At 32.3% G+C, this 20,442-nt stretch overlaps 1 protein-coding gene across 3 annotated transcripts in view; it reads left to right on the top strand.

Moving 5' to 3' along the window:
- Positions 1–18,242, top strand: part of LOC113512995 (arylalkylamine N-acetyltransferase 1-like) — a 52,402-nt gene extending 34,160 nt beyond the window's left edge. For 2 of the 3 annotated variants that reach the window (XM_052893627.1, XM_052893626.1), the window contains exons 2-6: positions 1,838–1,965; positions 4,085–4,265; positions 10,617–10,822; positions 15,871–16,055; positions 16,959–18,242. In XM_052893627.1, the coding sequence (XP_052749587.1) occupies positions 1,892–1,965; positions 4,085–4,265; positions 10,617–10,822; positions 15,871–16,054 (645 nt within the window). In that variant the 5' untranslated portion in view covers positions 1,838–1,891 and the 3' untranslated portion in view covers position 16,055; positions 16,959–18,242. Of the gene's footprint in view, positions 1–1,108; positions 1,344–1,837; positions 1,966–4,084; positions 4,266–10,616; positions 10,823–15,870; positions 16,056–16,958 lie in introns of those variants that run through there. The other variant, XM_052893628.1, reaches the window with a different exon arrangement.
- Positions 18,243–20,442: the final 2,200 nt, after the last annotated feature.

Below are 20,442 nucleotides of genomic sequence, written 5' to 3'. Positions count from 1 at the left end.
TGCAAAAAGAATAATTTAAACACAAATGTTAACACAATATGGTGGATTTCTGAAAGACTCTATTTTGCATATCCAGTTTAATGCATTGAAAGGACAAGACAAAGCTTTGAGACAATTTCCAATAGTTAACTTCAAGGTAACAGAACACGACTGGATCTGAATGCCATGTAAAATGTCCACAGACAAACCTACAATACCTAGGTATAAGACAAATGTGCTAATGGTACTTACATAGATATTTAAAACTATGAAATGAAAATAGAAGTCTAACTCCAGTCCTAATATAATTTTCATAGTGGTGAGGGTATTTGAAAATTTTAATTTATTGTCTAAATGCTCTTTTTCAATGTACCCTTTTGAAATCATAATGAGTAAAATGCCGACGCTTTTATTTAATACTGGACCTATTTTTCCTAAAAATATGTGAAAAATTTAAATAGTAACATATAATGTCTCTTTCACTCTTCGAGTTTTTACCATCCTTGAGGATTCTGTACATTAAGTTAATAAATATATCTATCTATTAATTTTTTAAAATATTTTAAACAGGGCGTAAATAATACAAATTATATTACATATAGAAAACTTAGTAATTTATCCTACCATTATTCTATAAATAAAAAAAATCAAAGATATAATTAATACTTTGGGTTGTATTCTTAAAATTTTCGTACAAATCTCTAATTTTTCAAAAATAACACATATATAGCCTATGTCTCTCGCTTTCTACAGCAATATTTTAAATCAGGCAAATAGTTTTTGGGAACCGTTACACGCAAATACACATACAAAAAACGAAATCTTTTATATTATGCTACTAGAAGGCATAAGAGATACTATAAAATATTTTATTTAATATATCGTAAGTACCCAGTAGCTGCAAAAAATGCTGACCAACTATAAAATTGCAAAAGAAGCGTAACACACTATCCAGTCATATACAACTAAAAACAAGATATTTAATAACACTGCGGTGACAATTAATATAATAAATTAGTATTGTTCTCCGTAAGTGTCATATAGCCCTTCAGTGTCGCGTTACAGGCATGACGTGACAAGAAATTCAATTTAGTTCATTTGTGCCGTGACATCAGACTGAGGCATCACATCTCTATATTCAAACGCGAGCTGAAAAACAAAAGACAAATAATCTACCATGACCATGGCATAATTAGTTCCATGCATGAATCACAACATCGATAACGAAATAGGAGAAGACAAAACATTTAAATATTTTAAGTGTAACTCTGTAAGACAGCCGAAGATTACTAATTTTAGAATTTTACATTACCTTTTGTATGTGAAACTTTAAGAAGTTAGCTCGTGATTGTGATTTGGCTCAGGTTTGATTTTATTATTTTTGTGTTCTTAAAAATCTTTTTATTAAAAATGTATAATATTTGGATTACATGACGCCCGGTTGATATCATTATTGTCCACATCTGAAAGTAGATCTTCCTTATAAACTGTCTAACGAAATGATTCTGAAGCCTCTGCTTCCGCTGACTCTTTGCAACATATTTAAGGATATGTCCTTAAATATGTTATGTTTATATATTATATGTTTTTATTATGGAATCAATACAATTAAATTTAGCGTTGACTGTATAGTATATATACAGTCTACGCTAAATTTAATTGTATTGATTCCATAATAAAAATTATAATCGGGGTTCCTTACTACATTCAACTTCAAACTAAAAAAAACTTCTAAATTGGATCATCAGTAATTTGGTTGCAATATTGATAAATATTTTATTTAAAAAATTTAGGATTCTTTTATTTCAGTCCCATACAAATATCAAAAATAAATTTATTAAATTTTATTTTTTTTCAGCTCGGGGACGAGCTACCAGCTCAGCTGGCTGAGCTCGGCTTACGTCCTCGGAAGATGGCCCAGCCATCATATACTATCCGCAGAATTACTTCCGAAGACACCGATGCAGCTCTCCAGTTCCTCAGAAAGTGAGTATAATATTCTTTATTATAAAACAATTAATGAGAGTAAATTTTAGAATTACGGCAACAGCATACTTCGATATTTAAATATGTTTATACAACAAGTAATGGCAAATAAGCTGACAGTCTGCCGGATGTAAAATAGTAATTATCGCCTAAAGACATAAACAGTATCGTAGTCCTAGCTATCGCATAGTAAATTATGACGCCCATAGTATCCCTCATGCTTTGGTATTCCTAAGGAATAAGATTCTGAAAAGTCTGTGTTCTAGTGATTTGAGAGATACTATAGGTAGCAAAGAGTGTCCTGTGACAACCATAAATATAGTATAACGTACTATCAGGAGACAACCATGATTTTAACCAATCCAGACTATTGGCTTCTAACTCTTAGATTCGATACTTTAAAATGACTGTTTTTCCATAGAGTATGTTCTATTTAAATTGTGCCTTATTAATTAATATAGACGATATAGTGCAAACAAAGGTTATTAAAAAATATATAGTCCTACTGCACACATGTCAACTGACCTGCAACTCATTAGATCTAATACTGCGTACTAGGGGGAAAGGGATTGTTAGTAATGGGGTCTAACTGATCCATTCGACCTCCACGCGGTTCACCCTGGAAACCATCGTGGTTAATTCTAGTGCAATTCGTCACGATGGGTTATAACTGACCTGTTTTTATCGTCACCTATCATCCCTCACTGGTGCCCCGCCAGCGTATACCTCTAACGCTGTCGGGGTTGTCATTTCTTTATTACCCATTAAAAAAAATGTGTATCTAGTACGCAGTGTACTAGATACACCTGCCGCCTACCGCCGATAATACCGCCTGTACTATTGGTTATGTACGCTGACGTTGCACCAGTGCGAGGTAATAGCTGATAAAGGTAGATCAGTTGTCTTATTGTGACGAATTCACTAAGAATTGACCATGATGGTTTCTAAGGGGAATTACGTGGAGGTCGCCCTGATATGGTACTTGTATATTGCTAGCAATAGGGACTCTAGTCCCCATTGCTAACAATCCCTTCTACCCTTTCGATGCTACAATCATATCTTACTAGGGAACATTACACAGTCCCCTCCCCCCAAAATCATTAATTCCTGATATCACGATGAGCCAACCGATCTGACTTTATTCTCCTTCATTATACTGGTGCACCGCTAGCGTATCTCAATAGAGCAGCAGGGTTACCACTATTTTCATCCATTAAAAAAAAAACGAAATGTACTGATTTTGTCGAAAATGTACACAGAAAACTTCAAGTAGCATCTATCATAGCAAAGTCAAGAAGGAGTTGCCACGTGTATCTAGGTCTTTATATAAGTTTATAAAGTACCTGTGAATAAATAACCAATAATCAGGTGTCTACAGACAGATGTTTATTACTATTTAATTATCATGTCAAACAAACATTTAATTATAAATTAAAACCGTTTACATTTATTAAATTAAATTACTGGTAAAACCTTATCTGATACAATGCAGCAATTTCGTATAATTATTATTTCAAATGCATGCAAAACTTATTATAATTCATATCAGAATATAGAATTATGAAAACGTCAATAAGAATTCTGTTTTATATCTAAGCACAATATTATATTGAAAATTATTAGTAATTAATTATTGTCAAGTGCTAAATACACTACAATTAAAATGTTAACGAAGTTTTAATTATACATAAATATTTAAAATCATGGCCAGTAACATTATTTGTATACGGATTACATAAGTATTGAGGTTTTGAAAAACGTCTATCTATTAATAAGAATAACTGAGAATCACGCAAAAAAATTAATATACTTAAATTAACCAGAGGGAGACTTTGTACAAAAATCGATTGCTTGGGTACCTCTGTCCCATTCGTGTATCTACCGTGAAGCAGTTGTGTTTGCATGGCTATGCTTTCGACTCTTAAATAACTTTACGCTACTTTATTTTACTCTACTAGCGTATTTTGTTCAGTTTCCAAAATTATTTTTTGAATAAATATTTATGTGAAGTAAACCGTGTAAAAAATATGTCCAATTGTTTTAATTTTTTATCTATTTTCAATTATTATATTAGGCGTAATAATATAACTCATATTGACTTTATTATTTTTGTCTACAGTTTTTTCTTCCTTGACGAACCTATGAACTTGGCAGTAAATTTGCTAGAGACACCAGAGTCACGATGCATAGAATTAGAAGAGTATTCAATGAGCTCCATCAGCCAGGGAATATCAGTTGCAGCTGTCGATGAGAAAGGAGAATTCGTGGGTGTCGTCATCAACGGCCTTGCTAGGAGAGAGGTATGGACATCATCATATGTATTAGAATCCTGAATACCCATTTTGCAATTTTTTTTTTTTGGAAATATTTTTATACCAGGTTCCTACAGAATAAGCAAAGGAAACTAAAAGCCAAAAGAACAGAAAATGTATTAAACCACTATATAAATTAACCTTGAGTTAATGTATAAGTTAAATATAAATATATAAAATTAAATTTAAAGTTTATACAAATACAAAAAAATCTTTTCATCGCATTTTTCTTTGCGGAGTTAACTCTCGCTTGTGGTAGAACAAAATATACTTACTTGTAAATCAATGCATGCTAAATCCAAATCATCATAATTATATCAGCCTTTAACTGCCCACTGCTGAACATAAGCCTCTCCCTTGGGGTGTTTTGCCAGTAGTTGCTACGCTTGGCAGGCGAATTGGCAACCGCTGTTAAGCTTTAGAGACGTTTTAAAAAGGACGCTGCTACCCATCCCTCGCCCTCCCTTAATCGCCTCTTACGACACCCACAGGAAAGGAAGGGGTGGCCTATTCTATGACGGAATCACATGGCCATAAATCCAAATATGCTCAATAAATTGAATCGACAAGACATCTCGTCTTTCACTCGATCGGTGAATTTGGTCACAAAAATTTATATTTTTCTTGCGGAGTAAAATTTTCTTTATAATATTTTCAGTACTACAAAAAAATCTTTGACTTGACATGAGAGTGTCGCCCTATAAAAACAAGAGTTTCTAGGCCACCTTCGTTATGCACGAATGTGCCTGACGTGGCTAACGGATATAATCTCATATCACGATTCAATACACCAGTTGTCAGGTCGATACGCCATCCTTAGGTGTAGGTACCTATAGGTAGTATAAAATAATAATAGCTCAAGCACTTCCGTGCAGGTGGTGATTTAATGTTGCAATCAGGTATTCTATTAATAATTCACATTGTCTACACACTTGTCTACAGTAGCTGACCAAATAGTCGCATAGCAACCTTTTACAAGGAGGTATGCACTCACCATTTATAGATAGATAGAACTAAAACCTAATTAACATAATGATATGGAAAATTTTTATTTTATGACATGATAATTTCTTAGTATTACCACAAATTTATGTTATTATTAAAAACAAATTATTAAGAACTAGCTCTGATCCGCAACTTCGTCTGCTTGACCGAGACATGTTTACTAACTGGAATAAAAAGTAGCTTATGCCCTTCAATATCTGATATAGTACGGTATACCAAATTTCATTCTAATTAATTAAGATGTGAAATCGTTAAAAGATGAACAATCAAACTCACTTTCATATTTATAATATTATCAAGGCTAATAAGTAACAGACTAAATTGTTATTATAATAATATTGTTATTATAACAATAAACAATATACCAAGTCACTTGGCAAGCTTAGTATTAGGAAGATAATTATTATTTGCATATACTATATACTACACAATCACAATTTTCGTGTGGTCCCGGCACAGAATAAGCCACCCCTTCCTTTACCGTGGATGTCGTAAGAGGTGACTAAAGGAACATAATGGTCCAGAGATGGGAGAGCAGCTACACCTATCACCTGGTCCTCAAATTACAATACCCTGTGTTATGAGGAACCAAGCAACGAACATCTAAAAGCACAATTCAGAACACTCAGGCCTAATTAAGAAAAGTTCGTTTGCTTGGCCCGATCTGACATCAAACCAAGAACCTGATCTACACAAAGCAAACCACAGCGCTACGGAGCTCGACAATATCTTATGGAAATCACTGCCAAACATGAATTATATTTTATTTAACTTCTTCAGTTTAAAAATGTATTTCCACATTAAAATCACGAGAATAAAATCGTGAAGAACGATGGTGTGATAAGACCTTACTTGTTATAAAAATCACGTTTCTTGTAAAATACGAAACCAAGACAAAATGCATGATCATAATGTAAATGATAATTAACATTGTGTCTAATTTAAAATATGACAATGTCAATTTCGTAAATAACCGCAGTTTGACTTTTGGCGATGTTTTAAGAGGGACGCTACTGCCTATCCCTCCATATTAAGCTCCCTTAGTCACCTCTTACGACATCCACGGGAATGGAAGGGGTGGTCTACATGGCTAAAATCTTTATTCTAAAAACCAATATTAACTTATTTTCTAATAGATTTAAGTCAATATTATTAAAACTTTAGTTTATGATGGTCCATGAAACAGTAATTTCACAGAATTATAGTTCTATGGCCCCAATTCCGGATTTTCAGCGTTTTAAAAATCTGTACTTAGTAGTAAATATTTTGGTTTGTTTAAATGAGATTTCGAGTTTGATGTTTCTGGTTCGAATTGGTTTAGTAAATGAATATTTATAAATTAACTTAGACTACACCCGTATATTGTCGTGAGATCCCGCCATAGAATGGGTCACCCCTTCCTTTCCCGTAAAAAATATGAAATATATATGATAGTAACAACAGCCTGCTCATTTACTGACTTTCAATGATCATTATCCTCACTGAAGGCAAAACATTTAAGTTCATAACCCAAAATACTGAGTCTCGTCATTATCATCCACATATCAGCTATTAACTGTCCACTGCCGAACATAGACTTTCCCCATAAGGAGAGTTTTGCCACTAATTGCCACGCTTAACTGACGGATTGGCACCCGCAGTTAGGTTATAGCTTCATTTCTTTTTACTTTTTAAAGAATGTATACAACGTCTTAATCAACAAAATCCTTAAACTTAATGCTAGTGTTTATTAATAGGATCTCAAATTTAAAAAAAAATCTGGAAAAAAGTACAACCTGTACCTGTACCAATGGCACTACGTTATTGTGTATATATATACCTTGGACAGTGTAGTGTGTTACTTTTTTTCTAAGGCCCTATCCTATTATTGAATACTAATATCAGTTTTAATTAAAACCGTATATATATTTCTAAAAGCAACAAGAGACACAGAGAAAAAAAAACACCATAAACTAAATGACTCGGCAACTAGAACCTACCGTAACTTATTGTTTGTTTTTTTCCTTCTAAAATTGATTCGTATTTGTTATTAATAGCACAGTCATTTAGGTATCTGTGATATAAATATCTAATTATGTCAAGGTTCGAGATAGGAATATAATAAACGAAATAACTTGTTATTATAAAATACAAAATAGCATTATGACATTTTATTATAAAATCCACCATTTATTACATCACGAGATGATGATGATATCAGCTGCTAATTATCGACGCTAATTATCCACGGAACCTTGGGGAGCCTTGGGAGGTTTTACCAGTAGTTGCTACGGGCGCCAACAAGTTGTTAAAAATTCCAAACTTTGAACGAAAAGACTTAGTACACAATTACTTCATTTCATTTCAACCGTCAAATGTCCACTGCTAAACATAAGCCTTCCCCATAAATGGAGTTTTGCCAGTAATTACCACGCTTGGCAGGCGAGTTGGCAACCGCAGTTAGACTTTTAGAGATATTTTAAGAGGGACGCTGCTGCCCATCCCTCTACTATTAAATTCTTTTAGTCGCCTCTTACGACGCTCACAGGAAAGAAAGGGGTGAGCCTATTTTATGTCGGGACTAAACTTAGTACATACTGAAACAAATGAAATAAAACTTTGTAATAAAAATGTTATTTGAAGCAACTTCCGAAAGGAGGAGATACTCGATTTGTCTGTATTTTTTTCTGACTATGTGAGTGACTACTTTGTTAATTTTGTACTCAATCGTTAGAGTCACAATTAAGTCCTAAACATTTTTTTGAATGAAAAATGTTTAGCACTTAATTGAATATATATCATCAGATAATTATAATAATAATAATGACTTTATTGCATAACCATGACTGTAACAAACTCAGCACTAGAAATTAAATTAAAAGTAGGTAAAAATTCATTTGTACATTTGGATCAGTTTAAACATCTGTGTCTGAACTAGGTTATAAAACCTGTATCTCAAACAACAGCGCTCAACCCTCATTAGATAATATAATATTTGCTCAGCAAATTTTTCAATGCTACATATACAATGTTGATTTTATATAAAGTTAATTCATCAAATTATAACTATTACTAGTAATGAAAATTGTGAAAAAACAAATAACCCAAATCGTGAGGTTTGCAACACATTGGATAATGTGCAACATATGATATCCAAATGTAAAAATTACAATACAGAAAAAGAAGCATTAGATACAGAAATATAGTGTAAATAGACCGATATCTTGTCTACTTTTAAACATACTCGCAGATTCATATTCCAAAACGACAAAATCTTTAAACGCTGTATTTCTATAAAAATGATTTCCTCCGTTTTAGTTTGGCAAATCAATAATTAAGGTAAGTGTATGATGGGGCAGACATATCTTTATAAGATAAAGGCCTTTAAATAAAAATTATTAAAAAAAAATACATCGTCATCTATGTATGTGAACTCAATGGTTAATAATTAATTTGATTGTTGTTGTTCTAGAAGATATTTTTTATGAATATGAATTATGTAATTTTGTGTTTGTCTGTGTATCTTATCATTTATCGATGTATTTTGATCATCACCACGCTCTTTGCAAGGCAAAGTGTAGTTATTACTACTTACCAATGTATAATTTATAAATAATATAACCGTATGTTAAAAACATGAAATTTAAACTAAGAGCATATTTTCTGTCCAAACCTGATAAAACAGCAGAATAATAATGTCAGTACTTGCTTATTTGAGAAGAAAATGTAAAGTTCCACACACAAGCCCAAGAGGTTTAAGTGATACTAAAATTCTTAAGTTTTTGTATGTATTCGCATGTTAATTAAATAATTAAACTAATAATAAATATACGAGGCAACGCTTCGAAATACGTTCAACTATAAAAAATATGTACAACGCAAAAATACATAATTAACAAAACGAGTACATCAATTTATCTCGGTCTCAAGGACTAAAAGGAAAGGGTTACGCTTGACCAGCCGATGTGCTCCAATGGTTCCCGCGATCGATCCGTTCTTTAATATCGCAATTAGAGAAAAATGCGGAAAATCACTAACTCTTCTAAAACTTCTTATCAATGCAAATAAAATGCAAGTGCCTATGATTACAAACTACATGTAAAGAAATAATACATCAAACAAACGTCGCTGCTGGTTGTAGTTTTGTAACTACGTCTCGACCATGGTATTGTTAATTCCGCATGCGCTATCGATGGATGCTGGCGGGGCATCAGTGAGTGATGATATATGAAAATAAAAGTTAGCCAATCGTGACGAATTTAACAAGAATTAAGCACTATGGTTTCCAGAACTGCATTGAGGTCAAGCTAACAGGGTATTTCGATAGCAATAGGGTCACTAGTTCCCGTTACAAATAATCCCTTTCCCGCATCATCTTACCACAGATAATATAAATACTATCTTATCTATTTATACAGATTGCTTCATGGTTCAAGCAACAATACCTGCACTATAGTGATACTTTCAGAGTGTTGCGTTACCCTGGTCAGAGATATTTTTTAAGATTGAGTTGAAGACTTTACACACTTGTGTCACGTTCCCTTTATGTCTCAAGTATTTACCCAAACGACACTGGATAAAAATATTATAAATCTGTCTTTATAATAATTATTACAGATAAATTTATTATAAATGTATGTATGTATAATTGGCTTGTATTTAGAAATAAAACGAATATTTTATATACTCAAAACTCCTTTAACAAGTTTTCGTAAAACACGTCTCCAGCACTTTTTATCAGCATATTTATTGTCTATAATAATACTATTTTATTACTTTACGCAATGACATTTGCAGATAGATTCTAGAAATAGATTGTAAATCAATCATAATAATATACATATGTGTACTTAGATATATAATAGTTGTTTGTATTCGAATACATTTATTGTATACAAAAACTAGTTTATGGTCATATACACCCATCTATAATGGTAGTTGTTCATACTGGTTCACATTAAATGTTTATGTCAATAACAGTTATAGTATTACTGTTATACTTTTGGCAACCTTGCGATCAAATTATGTATGTTCACTTTAGGTGATTCATATCGATATACAAACGTTTCGTATTTGTCGTTTAATTGTTGTTTTTCATCCATATTAATTTACATACAAGTCTAAAAAACAAGTTTGATGATATGAAAATGCAAATTTTCAATGTAACTTGTTGCTAAATTAACCGTTCGATCCTATCAGAAAATATGTTTAAAAAAATATTTATTTTATTGTATAATAAATAAATAGTTTTAGGATGAACTACTCAAAGTGACCAATTTAGAAACCTGCAGCATGAGAATAATAAAAAAAAATCTAAGGTACTAACACTGAAACTTTATTTATACATCGTTTCAGGAAGTAGACTACACAGACAAATCTGAAGACTGTCCAAATGAGAAATTCAGACGTATCCTGAAGGTGTTAGAGCACTTGAATCGAGAGGCTAAGATCTGGGAGAAACTTCCAGAATCATGTGATAAGGTCATTGAAGTCAGAATAGCCTCTACACACTCAGCTTGGCGCGGAAGGGGTCTGATGAGGGTACTCTGTGAAGAATCTGAGTATGTATACTTACTTTATTTAAATAACTACTGTTACTTATATTTATTTAATGAGTGAAAACGGAATGGTAACCCCGCTTGTGCTATCGGTATACACCGGAGGGGCACCAGTAGAAGACGATAGGTGAGAATGAATGCAGGTCAGTTGGTTCACCGTGATGAATTCGACAAGAATAAATCATGTTGGTTTCAAAGGGGAACCGCATGGATGTCGACCTGAGAGGGTATATTGCTAGCAATAGGGCTATAAGCTCTCATTACTAACAACTCCTTTCCCCCATGTTACTCATATTAGACTATCTCCCTTTGGTATCAACAGCCTAGACTGCCTTATTTAGATATGAAGAGCTTTGACTTGGCTTACTCGATGGTGACTTTACGTACCCTCCGAAACAAAAAGCGAGTGACAAACATTTTTAACTGACTTCAAAAAGAAAGAGGTTCTCAATTCGGTTGGATTTTTTTAATGTTTATATGTCATAATTCTGTCAGATGTAAACCGATTTGCAAATTATTTTCTTGTCTAAAAGGAAAATGTAATCAAAATCGGTTCCTTAGTTTAGTTTTTAGACTAAAATAACCGGGTTTGTCACAATTGAAGTCGTTTTTTTTGGGACATAATTGTTAATTACTATTTAATAGAATATAATATATATATATTTTTATACAACTTAGAATGGCAAACAAACTGATGGCCCACCTGATGGGAAGTGGTAACCGTCGCCTACAGACATGTGCTGTACCATGAACATGACAGAGTATACTGTTACGCCCATGATACGCCCCATGCGTTGCCATTTCTGAGGACTCAGGTGTTATTCCTCCGTACTCAGTAAATTCACGCCATATCCCATCCTTCAAACCGAACACAGCCATGCAAACACAACTACTTTACGGTTGAAACACGAATAGGACAGAGGTATCCAATCAATCGACTTTTGTACAAAGTCTCCCTTTGGTAAATATATAATATATATAGAGTATAATTAAATAATATAATATAAATCACAGATAAATCATTTTAAATCAAAATAACTGGTTCTGCTGCTTCTGGTTTTGAAGTCTTTTTTTGTTAAACACAATTTAATAATTAAAGAATCCTAACATGAATTTAAAAAAATCAGAGGTTTACACTACGGTCCAATTTTGAGATCTCCAAAATACAGTCAATTCGTCTGATAAAATTCATAGCTATAAAATTTAAATATCTTTGTTTTAACGAAGATTCACAGGTTTCACAGGCAATTGATGTAATTATATGAAAAAAAAAATAATAAAACAAATTAATATCGTCTTAATTACGCCAAAAAATAACACATCTTGTATAATTATGCAATAATGGACTCGTTTATTAGAATTATACCTGTTATACTAGTTATTACAGCACAATACAAAATCAAGGCAACGCCATACTGACCCAGAGAGCAACGTCCAACCTTAGCCGTGGCTCTTGAAAACATGTTTGTATTTGTAAATAAAATGTTTAACAAAAACGGATGCGTAGCTAAATTTTGACAATATTCGTGTAAGTAATATAGTATCAAATGCACTAATGCGTAAGTTATGACAGAAGATAAAGGGTCACAATTAATATAAATTGCATGTTCCATATCTCGTGTGCGCATACTATCATTAAGTCCTTCGTACTACTGTCACATGTGGATATACTAAGTATCCATACAGAGCCCAAGCTACATACAAGCGGCGATATTGTGTTACATCCCATAACAATGGGTTCACATACACTAATACGCATCAAGAAGATTTAGTCGTAATTCTAAAGTCAAATTAATAAAAGCTACTCGTATATGCTAATAAATAAGAAGTAGTTTTAATTTTACATTAACGTTTATATTATAATTATTATGAACAACGTGTCATGTATGTCGTCAAAATTAAATACAATAGTTTTTATAATTTTGAACAAAATCTCTTATTAAACCGGCATAGTGCGGCCAACCGCTGAGAGTAGAACATTCTCCTTCCGGTTAATCACAACATGGACTATATTGTCCCTATGTACACTCTGGTTGGTACATGAGTCACATGTCGTGCTATTACAAATAAAATATAGTTAATAATATAATAGTTTATAATAAAACTATATAATAAAAATAGCTACGCAGCTATAGGTGAGTGTAGGTAGAACCAGTGCTACAATGAGCTACTTTTGCTCTGTTGATTCTTACTCAGTGCTCATACTAACGTACTACGATTGTGCGGTGTGCCGTAATAAACAAAAGCAATTGCATAACGAATGCATCTCTATTAAGACCATTGTGATCTATTGTACATGCATAATTTACAAAGCTTTATAAAGAGATTAAGATGTTCCGTTTATTGTAAGAAAAACGCATTGTGTATTGTAAAGCCATTTAATAAATAATATGTAAGTACTTGTAGGTATCTAATACATATTTTTGCTACTGTCTTGTTTTAGTTATTTTATAAAGAATAAAATAATAAAAAAAAAAACAATATAACAAATATCTAGAATTGTTAATAAAAAAAAAAACAGAAATTAGCGGATTTAAAATTGTAATATTAAATAAAAGATAAATAAATTATATTTATTTGAGATTATTCGTTCGTAAACCAGAATTAAAATACGTTATAATTTATTTTCAACCGACTTCAAAAAAAAGGAGATCCTCAATTCGGTTGTATTTTTTATGTTTGTTACTTCATAACTCCGCCTATAGTTATAACCGATTTGGATTGTTTTTTTATCTGACAAGATATACTTACAGATTGGTCCCAAAGAAGTAGTTTCGTTTTTAAATCATAGTAACTGGTTTTACTACAACTGAAGCCGGTTTCTTTTTATGAAACACAATCTTAAATTAAAATACTACTAACTATTACTCGCGACTTCTTCCGCATGAGCGGAATATGTTCACTGACCAAGATAAAAAATACATATGTCCTACTCCATCCCAAATAGATTTTTTTAATGGGTGATAACAGAATGGTATCCCCACCTGCGCTATCGGTACACACCGGCGGGGCACCAGTAAACAATGATAGGTGAGGATGAAGCGGGCCAGTTAGACATCGTGACGAATTCAACAAGAATTGTTCACGATGATTTCCAGGGAAAACCACGTGGAGGCAGACCTGATATTGCTAGCAATGGGGCTGTCAAATTCTATTGCTAATAATCCCATTCCCCCCATCCCAAATAGTATGTGTATACCAAATTTCATAGTGATAGGTTAAGCTAATAAAGCGGTATAAGGTATCGTACTATGTTCGTCTCAGCATAGAATAGACTACATCTTACTTTTCCGGATGTATCGTAAGATTCGACTAAGGAAGCTTATGGTGGAGGTATGGGCAACAGCATCCAGCTTAAAACATCACTAGAAGTCAAACTGCAATTGCCAACCCTCCTGCAAATCATGACAACTACTGATAAAACCTCTCTTATGAGGGAGACTGTTCAGCAGTAGAGAGTTAACGCTGATACAACAAAGTAACAAACAAATAAATAATTAACCAGTGATATGAACTTTCGCAAAATAACATCGAGTTTAGTAAAATATTAATAAACAAACAAGCTCGCTTTTACGTTTATAACATTAATAAGGGTTTTTTTATGGGTGAAAATGGAATGGCAACCCCGCCTGCGCTAACGGGATACGCTGGCGGGGCACCAGTGAAGGGTGATCGATGAGAATGAAAACAGGCCAGTTTGCCCATCATGACGAATTTACAAGGAAGTAACCATGATAGTTTCCAAGGGGAACCGCGAGGAGGTCGACCTGGCTGGGTATATTGCTAACAATGGAATTTTTAGTCTCCATCACTAACCATCCCTTCCCCCCCCCCCCCATTAATAAGGGTTTAACTAATGATAATATAATATCGAGGAAGTGTAAATATTTAGCAACATGTCACGTGCGTACTGTATTACAATTCAGTGGGTTTGATTACAGACCGATCGCTTCCTACTGTGTTCGAGATTAATTTTGTACATAATAATTGCAGTATACGAGTGTATACAGCAAACGCGGAAGAAATGTATTGTTTGATCACATTATTTCATCCAACACCGCGTGAAGTTACAGTTTCCGTACTCGGTGACGGCTTCGTGTAAAAGTGACGTTACAAGGCCTCGTCAAATTAGTACTAATTTGAATAATACCACAAATAATACTAATTATTATGTAATATTGTAAGCACCGTTCACAGTAAGCGACTTGAACAAAATCATAGACAATGAAGCTTACGTAATAAATTGTGTGCGTGAAATTGTTACAGAGCAAATGTTTAAATCATGCACAAATTATTTACTAGTAAAATAACTACATTTTAGTAGTATAGTCTTAAATGAGAATATCAGCAGATGAACCAAATGGTGTGAAAAAATCAGTAGATACTATGCACTAGTTTAGTTAGTTAATAGTAGTCAATATTTAATTTTAGCTTCTCAAAGGTTGTTGTAAGAGATCCCTTTACACTTCTATAGGATGAGCCTTTTATATAAATCTTTATATGAATCCAATGTAAATTATATACAACAAAGATTTTACAAAAACGACACTAATGCACTGCATTAGTGTCGTTTTTTTCATTTTATTTCATTATTTATTTATATATTATCTATTTTATAAATATAAAATATACTATTACTTAAATACTACTTTTTTTATTTTTTTATTATATATTATATACTTTATTGTACGTACATAAAAATATGACAGAAGTAAGTAAATGTACAAAGGCGAGCTTAACTCTAAAAGAGTTGTCTTCCAGCAAACCCAAAGCGGAAAGGAGCATCAATGTATACAAATGTACTACTTTATTGCACCCGTCAATAATATATTAAAGTTTTATATGATAATTTATTTATGCACTAATGTCCCTAATGTTATATTTATATGTTGTTGTATATACAAATTGGAAAAACCAATTAAAAATTTATCTGCGTGATTTTTGTGAATGTAATTTGTAAGTTAATTATATGATATATTTTTTCTGGTAACAAATATATATAAATATATATATATAATATAATATAATATAATATGCATATATACTTTCAGACGGATAGCTAAAGAAGTGGGTGCAAGTGCGATGCGCATGGACACCACATCGGCGTACTCCGCTGCAGCGGCCGAGAGGCTGCGCTACAGAAGTGTTTACCAAGTGTTATACTCAGATCTGCCGTACGCACCGCAACCAAAAGCGCCACATGTTGAAGCTAAAGTCTACATCAAAGAACTGTAATGTAAGAATCTGTAATTGCTCTAATATCTCACTGCTGTGTATGGGTGTCCCAAAAAGAGGACTACAATATGGCGTTGGCGAAACAAATTGGTATAGCGTTTTATTTTAAATTTTCCTTTTTTTGCACTGGAATTATCTCTTACGATATTTGGAATGTAAAATAGAGTTGTAATGAATTCTTGAATTAAAATGGATTCTTTAGCCGTGTGTCCCTGGCATAGAATAGGCCATCCCTTTTTTTCCCGTGAGTTTCATAAGAGGCGACTAAAAGAGCTTATGGTGAAGTCCCTCTTAAAACATCACTAAAAGCCAAACTGTGGTTGCCAACCCGTCTGCCAAGCATGGCAAATACTGGCAAAACTCCCCTTATGGGGGATGCTATGTTCAGCAATGGATAGTTAACGACTGACAGAACAATGAATTATTACTCTATCACCATACGGTCTATAATCCCTACTTAGAAACAAACTCACTTTGAGTTTGTCTGTTAGTTATCTCTTCACATCTTAACGGCTGAACCACAGATAATATAATACTATACTAGTAGCTTAACCAATCACTAAGAAATTTAGTATATACATACTATATAGGGTGGAGAAGGAGATAGGATACTTTTTATCCCGGTCAGTAAATATACCCTGGTCATGCCGACAAAATTGTGGGTAAAAAGTCGTAACAAATAAATAATTAAATAGATATATAAAAATAAATAAATAGGTCGCCGTGTGATCCCAGGATAGAATCCTTCCCACCACTTCCATTCCCGTGGGTGTCGTAAGAGGCAAATAAAGGAACTTAATGGTTGAGAAATTTAGGATAATTATTTCACTGTACTATCCTGAGTTTTTAGTTTTAGAAAATAGCATTTTAATACCTACTTTCAATAAGTATTTTTTTTTTACAGAACACAAAACGATATCGTCAATGAACAAGGTCTTATTATTATAGTAACAGGTTCTTCTAAACCTACCGCAAGCACCAGTCTCTCACAAAATTGGTCTTCATATCAAATTGTACCTCAAGTTGTCACTTTATTCTACCTTTTGTGAAGAGAAAATAAACCATTCATTAATTCAACTATAAATATAGATTAAGTATACTGTAAGATCTCAAGGTCTGACGGATCTATAAATCCATTCACGATCCTTCAGATATGTATTACTCGATGTAACCTAAGAATGTGTCAACACCCACTTTTTCTCGACACAGGGATTAATATTATCTCAGACCGAATTATTGCAATGACCTATTTATTGCAAAATAATGCCCTTCACTCCCTCCCTTACAAAAAACTATAAACACGGCAATACGGCTGAAAATGAGTCATATGTAGTTTAGATGCCAAACGGTTAATACCATGCTCCTAGTAGCGATTTATTAATTTACTTGAAAATGCCTCGTTTAAGTGAAACAAGTGTCACAAAACGTGCGTGGATGAAATGGCAGTCGGAGATTTATGGCTAATATGAAAGGTTATAGCACTTCTGGTATTAATAATAGTAGTCAATCTTCAAGTGTTGGCAGTCGCACATATACTAAGCGCTTATAATGAGGCAAGGGTTATTTATCATATTGCCTACATGTGTCATATACACTAGAATTAAATTGCGCCTAATTATAAATAAGTATTCATAAATTGGTAGGTCTATGTTGAAAGCGGGATAATTTATTCAATACCTAGTTAGACAATTACAAATGTAGTTGGCAATATTTTTTGTAATGTAAATTGTGAAAAAATCAAATAACTAGATATTATCAATTAGAATATTGTAACATTTCTATGAGAGTTAAAGAAACTTGTGGCATCATTTCGAGAAATTGTATCAACTTCGGAAAGTAGAAAGTTATTAAAATTTGAGTTTATACTGCGTTTTTTATTTTAAAACTTATGTATAACGATGTGTATATATATAAAAGCAATTTTATTAAATTACTATATTTGTCATTTACGACAATTGTTTCAATGTTATCCGTAAGTCTTCTCTAGGGAGCGGCGGCGCTTTGCGTCGCGTCTTGTCTCGATACAAAAAATAAAATAAAAAAAATCCCATTATACACACACACACACACACACACACACACACACACACACATACATATATATACACGTATATACTATGTATGTTATTCATCTTTGTATTACATGTAATATAATACCTCTAATTAAAAAAAACACACACACACTTAACGCCTAGTAGAATAGTATAGCAAAAACACGTTCCTATGACAAAATGGCTATCAAATACGTGATAAACGTATACCTAATATTGTAAGACATGAATAATTATTTCTTCCAAAATTATAATTAATTAGATAAAAAATCATTAAATTGTATATGTACCCAAATCTGTTTATTATTTGATTTTCTGTTTAGGTAATTTTCAGCAAATACGATTTCTGTCTAATTTCTGTGAATTTAGTTTCGAATCTTGCGAAAACTTGATATATCCAAAAAGCATTTTATAAAATGATTCCTTCTATATAAAAAAACGATGATTGTTTGGAAACTTGAAGTTAAAAGATCTACCGAAGTTGGACAGAGGTCGCACTTGAGAAACACCATATCAATAAATTGCTAAATTTTATGTAATATCTACAAGTAAATTTACATAGACAATTGTTTCAATAGTGCTTGTTTTAAAATTACAAGAAACAATGTAGCTACTTAACGTTCTTATGAGTTATCTATTGTTTATGTGATATTAAATTCGCTTTACTAGTGTTGTATGGGTTTGTACAATAGGTTTTCTAACATAAATTATATTGTTTAGTATCCATTAATAAAACACATACTAAATGTACTTGTGTCAATTTAAAACATTGTTTATTGTTTGTGATATGTATACTTACCTACTTAGAATAAGTATTTACGTATATTATTGGGAATACAAATAAAAGTTGTTAAGAATTATGCGTATTTCATTTAATAATTTATGTGTATGTAGGTATACGACTAGTCTACATCTACACTAACATTATAAAAAAGAAATATTTGTATTTTTGTGTGTATGTTTGTAATGAATAAACTCAAAAACTACTTAACTGTTTTCAAAAATTCTTTCACCATTAGAAAGCTACATTCACCCTGAGTAAAATAGGCTATATTTATTGCTAGAAAAGATTAAGGATTCTTACTAAAACTTTAATAACGTAACTCAAGGTGTAAAAAAACGCTATAAAATATCTTTCGTCGCGTGCGCTGCGGAAACTATTGGTGATAGAACAAAAGTATGTTCTACAATATTGAAGAAAATATCAATAACTACAAAAAACTTCGCAATGCTATATGTCCAACTATTATCGTTATGTCACAATAACCGCTGTTTAAAATGATGTAAAAATACCCACCCGCGAAGCCGGGACGGACCGCTAGTATACTAATATTAATAAATGAAAATATTTGTTTGTAATGGATAAACTCAAAAACTACTTAAACTAATTTTAACAAATTTTCTCCTATAAAAAGTTATATATAGCCAGCGAGTAACACAGGCTATATATTATTTTTAAGAAAATTAGAATATAAATTCAAATTAAGTACGAAAATTAATATAATATAATCTAAGGTATCAAAAACTTTCCTATTAAAGCTTACATAAAATACTAATTTATCTTTCTCTCATGTATCTACCCGTGTAAAGCTAAAGGATAGCTATGTAGTTTAAAATATTTTTTAATATGTCCCAAATATCTAATATTTAATTAAAAATCAAATTTCTAACCAAATATGAATATATATGAATCCTGAAACATAAAAAAATATTAGACGATTGATATTTTTTATCCTACTGACTATAAAGTTGTAAAAAATCCGTTTTTAACGGTTAAGTAATTAAATGTACAGTAAAATGTCCTATTTTATAGTTTGAATATCTGATTGTAAGCTATAAAGCTTGTACGGTGTTTTATGCAGATAAATTGAAATCTAAATCTCGCCTGAGGTTTGTATGGTAAACAGGTTGCATGGGAAACTATGAATAACTTACGGATAACAAATGATATAACAGGTATAGCAATGAAATTATAGGGTACAGAGGTATAACACCTTAGTCCTCAGGAATGACAACGCATGAAGGGTATCATGGACTATATATTACATATGTCCATGATATTGTTCATAGCAATAAGCGACGGTTACCACTTTCCATCAGGTGGGCCGTCAGCTTGTTTGCCATTTTATGTTATATAGAGAAACACCTATTAGAACTTTTTTTAAAGTTGCAATCTATGTAAGTTTTTAAAATTTGTAATAACCCTATTTTATATTGACTTCAAAAAGGAATGAACGAACTAACCAACCGACCTAAGCACCTACTTTAATTATTATGCTGAGATAAAATCAAAACGGGTAAAACAAGTACCTACTTACTTAGGTATTTATTTAAGTA

This window comes from Galleria mellonella, unplaced genomic scaffold, assembly GCF_026898425.1.
Source record: "Galleria mellonella isolate WM207_F2 unplaced genomic scaffold, CSIRO_AGI_GalMel_v1 utg182, whole genome shotgun sequence".
Lineage (NCBI taxonomy): Eukaryota > Metazoa > Arthropoda > Insecta > Lepidoptera > Pyralidae > Galleria > Galleria mellonella.
The sequence above is the reverse complement of the archived record's forward strand: the minus strand, read 5'-3'. Positions and strand labels throughout refer to the sequence as shown.